At 35.6% G+C, this 13873-nt stretch overlaps 1 protein-coding gene across 1 annotated transcript; it reads right to left on the bottom strand.

The window, feature by feature from the left end:
- Positions 1-1097: 1097 nt before the first annotated feature.
- Positions 1098-7556, bottom strand: LOC117327927 (amino acid transporter AVT1J-like). The gene is made up of 8 exons (XM_033885173.1): positions 7475-7556; positions 7173-7278; positions 5023-5191; positions 4738-4926; positions 4406-4647; positions 3292-3498; positions 2630-2876; positions 1098-1715 (listed from the first exon to the last, which is right to left on the bottom strand). Exons 1-8 carry the CDS (start codon positions 7490-7492, stop codon positions 1559-1561), a joined length of 1335 nt encoding a protein of 444 aa, XP_033741064.1. The 5' UTR covers positions 7493-7556; the 3' UTR covers positions 1098-1558.
- Between the last annotated feature and the right edge of the window lie 6317 nt (positions 7557-13873).

Here is a 13873-nt window from a genome sequence, read left to right as displayed (position 1 = left end):
AAATATATGTTTGCGATACGAACTCATACATATCCCCTTGAGGTCATCACCATAAGACAATAGTCATACCATCTTGCTTACATTCCACTCTCCATAGTCATATCCACTTATACGAACCCAGTATAACCTATTGCATGGTAGCATATCACCCTCCATACGAACTCCGTCATATCCCCTTAGTAACCTAACACCCAACATACGAACTCAGTCATATCCCCTTGGCAGCATAACACTCTCCAAACGAACCCAGTATAACCTCATACATGGTAGCATAACACCCTCCATACGAACTCAGTATATCCCCTTGGTAACCTAACACCCAACATAGGAACTCAGTCATATCCTTTTGGTAACATAACACTCCCATAATAGTTATTTAGGCATTTAATTGCATGCCGTGTTAGGTAATAGGCATATGAATGCCCACTGTATTACAAGAAAGCAAATTTGTATCACCAGAAAACAATATTTACCTTTCAAACCTACACTTTTATGAGTGGAAATATTTTCACCATTGCCAACTCTACTCTGAAGTTATGAAGTATGATAATAAGAGTTACAAGCTTGAACTTTAATTCCACTTTGAATCTTACACCATTAGATATGAGAAGTCTTCACAGAACACCAATATGCTTTGATAAATTCTATAGAGATCACTTTTATATAAGAGACCTCTGAACAGTAACATCGGCCAAAGTCGGTAGTGTGTAATTTACCAAGTTCTTTGAGTTGATGTTCTAAGATATGAACATACTTTTATCTCATAGCAAAATGGATTAAATATCTTACATGCATCTGAAATCATTTCATTGACACAAATCAGTCCATGTATTTATACCCCATTCCTTCGCACGTTTCAAGGATTTTGGTACTGAGTGATTCACACTGTAAATTTATATTAACACAACAAGAAAATATACTGGAATACATTTCACTGTCTCTATTTGAGTATATATTGTTTGTGGTCAAAGCATGTTCTAGACGACGTGATCATTTTGCATTCAAATATTATCATATATTCTTTATAAGGCCAAACCTTATCATAAACAAAGAAAATATTGAACCATGCTATGATGAAACTTTTTTATTATGGAAGCTAACAACATTGAGGTTCCGTGTGTCCTATACTGAATACACTGGCAGAGCAATATATGGTGACACTGATAAATATTGTGTATCAAATAACATAAAAGGATATCACACAATTATATCATTATAATTTACACTCCTTTTGCCATCTTTGACTTTTCATGATCAATCCAATCTTATGCTAGTTTCTCTGCTCTGAGGCACTTTGATGTTAATGCGTATAGAAGCAATGCTTTCTGAAATGTACTAGATAAAATTGGGCTGTTCTCTTAACGTTGATTAATTGGATTCTGTTCCTTTTGGTAAGCTTTACAATGGAAACGCAATTTATTAACTACCTCAGCTGACATGATGCAGAAAAATCAGTGGACAGAATATTGATCATCTTCTTTTCATTCTGACAAGTTCCGTGTTATACAACGTATACAAAGTTTTTGTCCAGTTTTCTATGGTGGATCTTCTACGACGATTATGTCGCTGCCCTACTAATGTTGACGTAACAGGGCGTGGAGAATGAGTCAGGACTGACGATGTTGATAATGGCGGATACTGAGGCAGCCACTCCGGCCAGAACACCTATAGCCAGGATCTCGTAGTTGAGTACCTTCCTCCACAGAGGTATGTGACTACAACATGTATGTATACATGATAAGGAGTAACTTAAGGTATAACAGGTAAAATACTATACAATAACACATATTGACAAGCTACACATTGTCGCGATGTTCGCATGCTATGAAAATCGCCTAAAGATGGTAGCTAAATAGTATATACTATTCAAGTGAATAAAATAAACTTTCGATTTTGAGTACATACATTGCTATGACAATGTGGGGGAAAAGTAAAGCATGAAAGGCATGAAAATATCCAACACAGGTACTTATGAACATACCTCAAAGTTACTTTCCCTTAAACTACATAGATAGCGTTCTTGTCACGTGAGCACGAAAGATTATATTATAACGAAGACATTTCCGGTAATTTCAAAATTATTACGCCCCACTATATGATCCAGAAAATGTATAGCCGCGATAATTTCTTGGTTTGCAGTAACATGAAAAAAAAAGCTATAAGAAACACTTCAAAACAATAAATTATATACATAGCATAAAGTAAAAAATAGGAAACACAAAGCATCAAGAAGATAAACAAACAATTATACTTAATAGTAAACATCATATATATCAACGTTAACCGAACTACAGAATAACCTTCAGAGAGACGTATAGTTTTCTCAACAAAAACCGAACGGAGCATTACCATACTTCAGAGATACATAGGATAATAGGTCATTGAATAAAGTAAGCTGTAGTGTTAGGTGCACCACAGAAAATGTTTGTATACTTCTAAGGTAAAAATATAACCTCTAGAAAGTAGTGGTTTGACTGTTAAGAATTGTTTATTTACAAAGCAAACTGTAACAGACTGCATTATTAATCAAACTTAAATCACTGTCTCCGCTGGGATCGAACCCGGGACCTCCGGCTTACTAGTCTTATGCTCAACCGATTGAGGTAAACAGAAGATATATAATACTTACTTTGTTTGTTCATCCCACGAAGCCTGTACTGTCTCTAAAGTTTTATTTTGGGTTGCTGGCTTATCAGCCTCCGCTTTCAATTGATGCATTTTCATATGAAATAATATAGGGCAGATGAAATCTAGCATTGTCAATGAAGAACCGCCGATCAAAGACAAGAGGGAGTTGAATTTCGGAACAGTCTCAGCCATAAACAATATGCAAGCGACCACAAGTGTCCTGGTTACGCATCTTTTCCATGTAAATCCTAAATGCAAAACACGCATAAATCGAATTGTGATTGTATTTAACTTTCAACTGCTTCCCATATTTTCATTTTGAAATTTACATTTATTTTCTATGAATCAGGTCTGTTACACTACTATCCGTCGCTCCTGATAAACGTAAGCCTCGTGTTACGTTGTTGTTTGTTCTGATAGGATAAAGTGATTGACCCGTACTATGATTTATGTACTCTAAATATCATTCTATATTTTCAGACATAAAAGTAAAAATATACCATACTTCATGACTTATTTGCACCCCGTATACTCGATCTTTCAAGCCGTGCATGAACGGTGAACGAATATGCATGCTGGCCTGCTGTATCTGACTGCATGTCGTAAGAGGCGGATGATAAATACCCTTATAAACAAAACAAAACATGATCCAACATCAAATACCTCTGGGTACATGAAGTACCATTTCGACCTCCTGCATAACTGGACTAACCACTATGACAATGGCTAACAAAAGATGAATGGTGACCAACAATAGAACAGCGTTCGACAGTCCTCCAGTTGGTAGATTGGTTAAAATGTTGTCATTTAGGGACTTTCCGTACACAAAATACCCAGCAGAAGTCACTGGTATGTAAAGAAGACTCACGACTGCAAAAAATAAAATTACATGGTTAACCTCACTTATTCACAGTACTGTAAAAAAATAATATTGTAGACGAAGTTATTCTTTATTGTACATTAAAGGATAATAGTTAGAAAGGTATACTGTGTAACAATAAGGAATACTGGTCAGAAAAGTAAACATTGTAATATTAAGTAATACTTGTCGGACAAGTAAACTTTGTAATATTAAAGAGATACAGGTCGTACAATTAAGCTTTGTAATATTAAAGGGATGCAGGTCGTACAATTAAACTTTGTAATATTAAAGGGATGCAGGTCGTACAATTAAACTTTGTAATATTAAAGGGATACAGGTCGTACAATTAAACTTGGTAATATTAAAGGGATGCAGGTCGTACAATTAAACTTTGTAATATTAAAGGGATACAGGTCGGACAATAAAATTTGTTATATTAATGAATACTAGTCGGATAATTAAACTTTGTAGCTGCTTGTCAGGGTTTTATGACACAGTCCATGTGCTTGCTTAAAATTCGTTTTAAATCTAATATTGAAAGTTATGAAATGTATTGGAATAATGGTTCTTTTGCACCTCCCCATTCCTATTTTGATATCTTTTGATATGTTTCGAGTCTAGTCGCCTTCTATTATCACTTCAGTCCCTAGAAGGAACAACTGTATGACGCTGTTTGAATTTATTGTTACTCTACTTTATCTAACTCTCAATTGTTTTTAAGAGACTTATTTTCTTGCGATTCTTTTGTACAATCCTCTGTAGCATAAAAGAATGAATTCCAAAGAAAGTGAAATGTTGTGTCATTCAGGAATGTATTCTGGCAAGAAAGTTAAAATGTGTGTCATTAAACAATGAATTCCTGCAAGAAAGTTAAAATTTGTATCATTTAACAATGAATACTGGTCAAAAACTCACTGATAAATCCACAAGAGACTGCCTTTTTGAAATCCTTTTGTCGCTTCATGTCCATTTGAAAGGTTGGGAAAGCTGGATGGCCTCCCAGAGCAAATACTATCGTCCCAAGTGCTAATGCAATCTTCTTAAAGTCCGCCTTCTGATGTTGAGTGGAAATTTGTTTGGGGGCATCCAGGCTAATACTGACCACTATGATGACCGCAGCTGACGCCGTGGCTATTGTAGCTCCATAAGCAATCAACCTGGATCAGGAAAACAGCATTCAGTGTTTACTTTTTATGATAAAGCGGGGGTAATCCCATTAAGAATATGATAGAAACAGACTAATTTACCAGAAATCTTTTGGCGTTCCGAACCAGGTAAAAGGAACCAAGAATCCGGCGATCATCAATAGCCAGAAACAGAAGGAGATGTCGTGTCCCAGGGCCTTTACTAATGTCTCCATGTTTTCGGCGGCAAGGAGGAGAAACACGACGGCTCCCCCAAACATGGTGATGTGGAGACATATAGAAACAGCATACCTGGAATAAACAATTAATAAGATGTCAATTAAAGAAAAAAATATAAAAAGGGTAAAACAACTATGGAGTAAGATAATAATGTAACCTTTTACAAACCTGCCAGCTTTGCCATATGTTTTCTGTCCGAGTATTTGATAAGGGTTCTGTACATGTCCCTTACAATCCTCGAACAGTTCCGCTGCTAATGTCCAGGCCTCACCAAGGATTATCCCGGTATATGCTGAGAGGACTGCACAGAGTACAATTAGTATCAGCCCCGCCCATCCTAGTAAAGATATAAAGATGTCATGACGGACATAGAAAACGATTAAAATATCTGCATGTTGGGTTATATATTATAATATGTCAATTTTAATCTTAATTGAATTTTCTTTTCTAAACCATTGTCAATTTTTTTCATGTGTATTGTAGTTTACATATATCCAATAAATGGATTAAAATTGGTGTAAGAGTGAAGAAGGGAGTTAGAGTACAGATACAGAGTGAAGGATGGGGATAAGACTGGGGGAGTGGATCAAGAGTTAAGGATGGGTATTAGAGTGGGGGAGGGGAATGGGAGTGGAGAGGAGGGTAGAGTAGGAGGGGTTAGAGTGGAGGAGAGAAAGTAAGAATGGGAGATCGGGATTAGTTTAGAGGAAGGATGTTAGAGCGGTATGGAGGATAGAATAAAGAAATGGTGAGGAGGAATCCTATTTACAGTGTTATATTATCATTAGCGTAAGTGCATGTCTACTGTAGTGCGCAATGTCTGTCTGCTTTGTTCAAATTGAAAAACGATCATAACATACTGACAAAGTATATGTATATAATTATATGCAAGAGATTCCTTTGCATTAGAAACTTCGATATCGGAAATTCCGAGAATGGCGCGAAAAATGTGACGTCACAATACGACAATTGACGTTGCGTATTGATTTGAGAAAAAGAGTCCCATTTAAAACCAGTAAAATTGTACATAAAACATGTTTAAAAATTAGAAAATCATTTTCAAAAAATAAATACAAGCGCTGATGTCAATTATTTTTTAGTTTCATACCCCGATGAAACTTAAAAAAATGACATCAATGCTTAAATGAAAAAAAATCCGAGAATGGCGCGAAAAATTTGACGTCACAATACGACAATTGCCGTTGCGTATTGATTTGAGAAAAAGAATCCCATATAAAACCAGTAAAATTGTACATAAAACATGTTTAAAATTAGAAAATTATTTTCAAAAAATAAATATAAGCGTTGATGTCAATATTTTTTTAGTTTCATAGGGGTATGAAAAAAAATTGTTTGCAAACTTCTGTAATAATCCGCTACGCGGATTCATACAGTTTGCAAACAAAAGATTTTTCATACCCCGATGAAACTAAAAAAAAATGAAATCAATGCTTAAATGAAATCGACTAAAACAACAGTCAATCCTTAAATTATAGCATTCATGTGTAATAATCTTTCAATGTGTCAATGCTGATAGCTTGGTGTACCGTTTATTAAAACAATCCCTTATTTGTTTTTGAGTAAATTGTGAATAAATTAACATACAATGTATATCGCCTTTCATTTGCTTTATTTACGTGAACCATCAAGTTAAATGTACCGCCAAACCGTCAATTATGTTTAAAGTAACTTGCAACGTCTATTGTGCTTACAAATTCAACGTACCGCCGTTTTTGCGTTAAAATTTCAATGTACCGACTTCTGTATTTGAAGTTACCAGAACAGTGTTACCTTTGATGTATTTAGGATGTTAAGTTACCTGTACCGATATTGTATTTGAATTATTCTATATCGTTTTTTGTGTGTAAAGTTACCCGTACTGTTTATTGTGTTTAAAGTTACCTGTACCGTCGATTGTGTTTAAAGTTACCTGTACCGTTTATTGTGTGTAAAGTTACCTGTACCGTCTCTTGTGTTTAAAGTTACCTGTACCGTTTATTGTGTTTAAAGTTACCTGTACCTTGTATTGTGTTTAAAGTTACCTGTACCGTTTATTGTGTGTAAAGTTACCTGTACCGTCTATTGTGTTTAAAGTTACCTGTACCGTATATTGTGTGTAAAGTTACCTGAACCGTCTATTGTGTTTAAAATTACCTGTACCGTCTATTGTGTGTAAAGTTACCTGTACCTTGTATTGTGATATAAATTACCAGTATTTCTTCTATTGTTATATTGGTCACCTGTACCTTTTATTGCTATATAGGTTATTCGAAACCCCACTTTTACATAAACTACCTGTATTTTTTCATATGCGTTACCTGTGTCTTCCACAGCTCTGGGTAAAGCTAATATGCCTGTTCCGGCGATTTCTCCTGCAATGAATACAGCGGTGGACGGGATGGTCAGACCCCTTTCTCGGTGAATCTATTAGGGAACATATATATATAAACGCATGTCCTACATAATTATAAGTTATACAGTGTAATGGTAAGCGTTATATTAAAAGTCTAAATGTTTCTTATTTATACACATGTTAATTAATTAAATTGTTGTTGACACAAGAATTATGAAGGCAGTATTTTACCATCACAGTATGCTAACTGTATGAATACCTACTTACCAGGGGAGTTGTTGTCATTTCAGGACAGTACTCAGGTTAACTGTCACCTGATTTTGTGTTACCTGTACACCACATGTCAGACCGCCGTAAACCCCTGTCAGTATCTGTCTGTCTAATCAACATTATCTTTATATTTATATACCATATATAATGTATTTATAATTACATGTATAGCTTTTGTAGGATGTCATCCCACGTGATCAGTATACCATGGTATAGATAAACATAGATGAACTTATGTAACTTTTTTTTTATAAAGTAATTAGCAACTTTTACGCAATTCATGTAATGTTATAAGGATTCACGTGTTCCTTTATACAGGTATACACGTGTACACAACAGTATATACTGTGTACATAACAGTATATACTAATGGGTAACAACAATTTCGAATGTGATGTGTTAAATTAATTTATTATTCCATGTCTTTCCTTCAGTGATAATATACCTGTCCCTCCTATTTTGGACGGCTTAAATGTGTCGTTGTCCTTGTGATAATAAAGTATCATCTTCTCTAGATCGGAGGCGTCCAACTTAACCTACTGTCCTGTATGTAGGCCGTAAGAGTTGTACCCGTTGACACCCATTGCATGATCGTAAGAAGCGACCTAAAATGGGACTCTTTATTTTTGCATTTTTCTAAGCAACTCTCCCTTTCCTAATGTCTCTCTTGACACTGCCTCTTTTATGGCCTTTAGTTGAGTATATTGGCAATTGCTGCTCCTGCTTAACAGTCGTCATTTTGGAGGAGGGCGACAGATTCACCTGTTGTCAGTATAATATGACTGGGGGAGGTGTCATGCTAGATGTCTTCGACAGAATGGTTCAGTTTGGTAACAATATAAAGACGGCATCATATTCTCTCAAGGAGACGAACCCAGACCACATACACTACACGCATACCTAAATGGCAGTAGCTGTTGATAGGACATTACAATAATAGTATACTAAATCTACACTTAAAACCTCTGTTGAGTAAGTTATGCAGCTATCGCTCTAAATTCTAGCTGATATTAAGAAAGCCGACGTTACAACTTTATTGTTCATATTGTGAGAACGTGGCATTACATTTTAAGGAGTTCCACGTAAATTTACCTTTCGTTCGTTTGTTGGCTTATTTTCAGATAGAATTGGTTATATTTATACACGTCATTAACAGCAATAACAGTTCAGTAGCTACCATCATTGACATTGTGAAAACAAATATCTCTGTACCTGTGTCTGTTTTATTGTTTATCAACATATCATTTTCACGAGGAAACAAGTACTCCATTTAACGCCTACAGTATATTGATATCATGATCATTGCAGTTTCCATTTGTAGCTCTTTGTTAAAATTGTGCGCCTATTCTTTTTTGAAATCGATTGCTATGAAAAGTCCATTATTATTACACGGGCTTGTCAGCTTTAACCGTAAACTCATTATCTCAACCATGACTTACTGTTGAATTTCACTTTTGAAGTCATCTCCTTTACATCTTGTCTTAAGGTTAATGTTGATATTTCACTGACATTGAGCCTGTCCTTCGTAAAGGTTTAAAAGTTAACAATATTAGAATTTGCTCAGTAGTGCAGAACGACAAAGGTTTATGTTAGAACGTGTCCAGTACTACAGAACGATAAAGGTTTATGTTAGAACGTGTCCAGAACGACAAAGTTTAATGTTAGAACTTTTCCAGTACTACAGAACGATAAAGGTTTATGTTAGAACTTGTCCAGTACTAACGAACGACAAAGGTTTATGTAAGAACTTGTCCAGTACTACAGAACGACAAAGGTTTATGTTAGAACTTGTCCAGTACTACAGAACGATAAAGGTTTATGTTAGAACTTGTCCAGTACTACAGAACGATAAAGGTTTATGTTAGAACTTGTCCAATACTACAGAACGACAAAGGTTTGTGTTAGAACTTGTCCAGTACTAACGAACGACAAAGGTTTATGTTAGAACTTGTCCAGTACTAACGAACGACAAAGGTTTATGTTAGAACTTGTCCAGTACTAACGAACGACAAAGGTTTATGTTAGAACTTGTCCAGTACTACAGAACGATAAAGGTTTATGTTAGAACTTGTCCAGTACTAACGAACGACAAAGGTTTATGTTAGAACGTGTCCAGTAGTGCAGAACGACAAAGGTTTATGTTAGAACTTGTCAAGTACTTATTAAGAACGACAAAGGTTTATGTTAGAACTTGTCCAGTAGTGCAGAACGACAAAGGTTTATGTTAGAACTTGTCCAGTACTACAGAACGACAAAGGTTTATGTTAGAACTTGTCCAGTAGTGCAGAACGACAAAGGTTTATGTTAGAACTTGTCAAGTACTTATTAAGAACGACAAAGGTTTATGTTAGAACGTGTCCAGTACTACAGAACGACAAAGGTTTATGTTAGAACTTGTCCAGTAGTGCAGAACGACAAAGGTTTATGTTAGAACTTGTCCAGTACTAACGAACGACAAAGGTTTATGTTAGAACTTGTCCAGTACTACAGAACGACAAAGGTTTATGTTAGAACTTGTCCAGTACTACAGAACGATAAAGGTTTATGTTAGAACTTGTCCAGTACTAATTAAGAACGATAAAGGTTTATGTTAGAACTTGTCCAGTACTGGTGAGCCCACTTCTCTCTAAGCTGATGACAAACTTACAACATAATCTGACACAATCTGGACAAGACAAAAATTCTTTCAGATAATGGTATCCAAATTAAGAACAATGCATACGGCTTGATATGTTTTATGCAACCTGCGATTTAATGTACGAATATATATAGTGATGTTTATAATATAGAGTTACATGACCAGTAGATATCAGCCTCGGTTCTGTGATCATTCTGCTCGTGAGAGGAAAGCTAATAACACAAATGCACTTATGAAGTGATCTGTATAATCAGGGTTATTTACGAGTAGTAAATTCTGGAAGAACTAACAAAGGCAATATGTGTTACTGGAGTCACATAACGATATGTCTGTAAATCGACATGTAATTTTAGGTATCTACGTACCACACCGGACAGAGGTGTGACATAACAGTGTGATATTTGATACGTCCACAGCTGAACGCCATCCTTCATTACTTACCTTGTTGGCAGCGTGGGAGAGGATAGAATGGCGGAACAGAAGCCATTGTGTTAATATATCAAGTACATTGTACAGCTGTAGACACAGTAACAAGAAATCAGCAGAGACTTTTTATCAGTATCAGGGACTGTCGTTATCTCCAGTCCCCATAAAAATCGATATAGTTCGGTAGTAAAGGTAAGTCGTTCTGGAAATAAGCAGAATTGTGGATATGTACGCATGCGCAAAGGGTTTCCGGTACATTTGTTAATCCAAACACTTTTTTAGTTACAAACAATGGATGTTGACCATTTGCTTGCCTAGCTCGTATAACGTATTGCAGCTGATTGCATATGTGACGTTGGACCGAGTACTATCTATCAGTACCAGTCGTTTGCTCAACCGCAGAAAAAAACATCTTCAATTGTTTTGGCTGTGACAGATAAATCGGGCAGACCTTGCTGAGTGAACAATTAAAACACCGGAATTTACCTAACAGTACTACCAGTGGTTTGTTTTAAAAACGCCATTTTGGGAACATCAACTTTTCTCACGACGAAATTTCAAATATACAGTATTATTCAGGTAAGCTGCTCGACTAGTCATATATGTATTGCATGCAAATTTAAGCTGAAGCAATACCATTTAAAACATGTCCAACTGTTTAAGTGATTAAGTGCATTCACTTTGTATACTGTGCATCACTATGATACTGCAATAGACGTCGTTATCATGTCAATGCTTCCACTCGGGTTCGAACCCGGGACCCATGGTTAAATATAATTATGCTGGGGTTGGAACCCGAGACCCCTGGTTTACTATACCTAAGCTGGGGTTCGAACCAGAGAGCGCAGGTTTACTATAATAACGCTTGGGCTTCTAACCCGGGACCCATAGTTTACCATGATTACACTGGGATTCGAACCAAGACCCCTTGGTTTACTATACCTACGCTGGGATTCGAACCCGAGACTCCTGGTTTAATATACCTACGCTTGGGTTCGAACCTGTGACCCCTAGTTTAACATAATTACACTTGGGTTTCTAACCTGGGACCCCGTGTTTACTACATGTATATCTTAGCTGGGGTTCGAACCCGGTACCCATGGTTTACTATAATGACACTGTTCGAACCAGGGACCTATGGTTTGCAATAATTACACTGTTCGAACACGGGTTTCATGATTTACTTTGATTACACTTGGGTTCGAACCTGATAACCATGGTTTTACTATAATTACACTGTTCGAACCTTGAACATATGGTTAACCATAATTACACTTTTCGAACCCGGGACCCTTGTTTTACTATAATTACACTGGGGCTCGATCCTAGGACCCGTGGTTTACTAAAATTACACTGGGGTTCGACCCTGGGGTCCATGGTTTACTATAATTATACTGTTCGAACTTAAGACCTCTAGCTTAATATATTTATGCCCTTACTTGTTTTCAGATTTAATGGCTTTTAATTTCAATACAGACACTTATTATCAACAGGGTGGAAATATTTAGCAGCAATAATCACAATTAACATGTTGATAAGGAATTGAATCATATTTAACCTTTATCAGAATGACTAGAACTACTTGAAGACTTTCCAACAGATCAGACGAATCTATATAATCTCATCTTTCTTGTTTGTACCGAAAAGCATATCAGATAGAATAAAAGGCTCGTGTGTTTGATAAATGAACAACACTGAGTAATAGGCTAACAAGTACAGATCACTCGTTAAGGATATTGTATTTATCTGTAAATTACTGATGTGGAATCGTCCATAGACCCACGCCCTTTATCCCACATGCTATAGTACCATGATTAAATAAATACGTCCATTATTTCTTCCGTTAGGGCATCTGTCTTGTACGTACAAGATACTATCCTGTCTAAGATGTACAATATTGACCCTTATTCGCTACCGTACTTTCAACTGAGAACACGACTCTGTAACAGGAAGCTAATGTGTTTAGTATTAAGCATTGACACAGTGAGCTGGTAGAATCCCTTGATAAATGTCCCCATGGTCACAGCATTGCTTACCTAATAATATCGACCTTTGGCTGGAGTATATTTAACGTGTTATCGAGGATATTTAAATGTCAGCAACTACGAAAACTATACAACGGAGACTTCAAAAACGAAACAAAAATATACATAGTTTTAAACGCAATCACTTTATTGCTAAACACCTACCTGATAGTTTAAACGTATGAGTTATCTATATCGTGTTAAAACGTGTGAGTTATCTATATCGTGTTAAAACGTATGAGTTACCTATATCGTGTTAAAACGTGTGAGTTATCTATATCGTGTTAAAATGTGTGAGTTATCTATATCGTGTTAAAAAACATGTGAGTTATCTATATCGTGTTAAAACGTGTGAGTTATCTATTTTGTGTTTAAACGTGTGAGTTACCTATATATCGTGTTAAAACGTGTGAGTTATCTATATCGTGTTAAAACGTGTGAGTTATCTATATCGTGTTAAAACGTGTGAGTTATCTATATCGTGTTAAAACGTGTGAGTTATCTATATCGTGTTAAAACGTATGAGTTATCTATATCGTGTTAAAACGTAGGAGTTATCTATATCGTGTTAAAACGTATGAGTTATCTATATCGTGTTAAAACGTGTGAGTTATCTATATCGTGTTGAAACGTGTGAGTTATCTATATCGTGTTAAAACGTATGAGTTATCTATATCGTGTTAAAAAACGTGTGAGTTATCTATATCGTGTTAAAACGTATGAGTTATCTATATCGTGTTAAAACGTATGAGTTATCTATATCGTGTTAAAACGTATGAGTTATCTATATCGTGTTAAAACGTATGAGTTATCTATATCGTGTTAAAACGTGTGAGTTATCTATATCGTGTTAAAACGTGTGAGCTATCTATATCGTGTTAAAACGTGTGAGTTATCTATATCGTGTTAAAACGTATGAGTTATCTATATCGTGTTAAAACGTATGAGTTATCTATATCGTGTTAAAACGTGTGAGTTATCTATATCGTGTTAAAACGTATGAGTTATCTATATCGTGTTAAAACGTATGATCTACGTATATCGTGTTAAAACGTGTTTCGTGAAATCTCAAATGAAATGGAAACTTAATGAAGATTGATATATATATATATATATATTAACATTTGTCTGGCATTTTTACTATATAGTCTGTTTGAGAGCACTGGCAATGATGTACGTTTAAATGCCATCCATCACGCGCTACACTTATCAGCGTATTAATACAACACAAACCGGAACTACAATATCCAGGATAATTAAGTTTAACGACTAATTATTTTGTCTACATTATTTGTTATAAAAAATATG

This window comes from Pecten maximus, chromosome 5 (genome assembly GCF_902652985.1).
Source record: "Pecten maximus chromosome 5, xPecMax1.1, whole genome shotgun sequence".
Lineage (NCBI taxonomy): Eukaryota > Metazoa > Mollusca > Bivalvia > Pectinida > Pectinidae > Pecten > Pecten maximus.
The sequence above is the reverse complement of the archived record's forward strand: the minus strand, read 5'-3'. Positions and strand labels throughout refer to the sequence as shown.

Excerpts from the sequence above, each read along its gene's own strand:
- LOC117327927 (XM_033885173.1), bottom strand. Across the intron at positions 5,192-7,172 it reads CAGAGCTGTGGAAGACACAG|GATGGGCGGGGCTGATACTA; the intron begins GTAACGCATATG and ends TATCTTTACTAG. Across the intron at positions 2,877-3,291 it reads GGTACTTCATGTACCCAGAG|GATTTACATGGAAAAGATGC; the intron begins GTATTTGATGTT and ends TTTTGCATTTAG.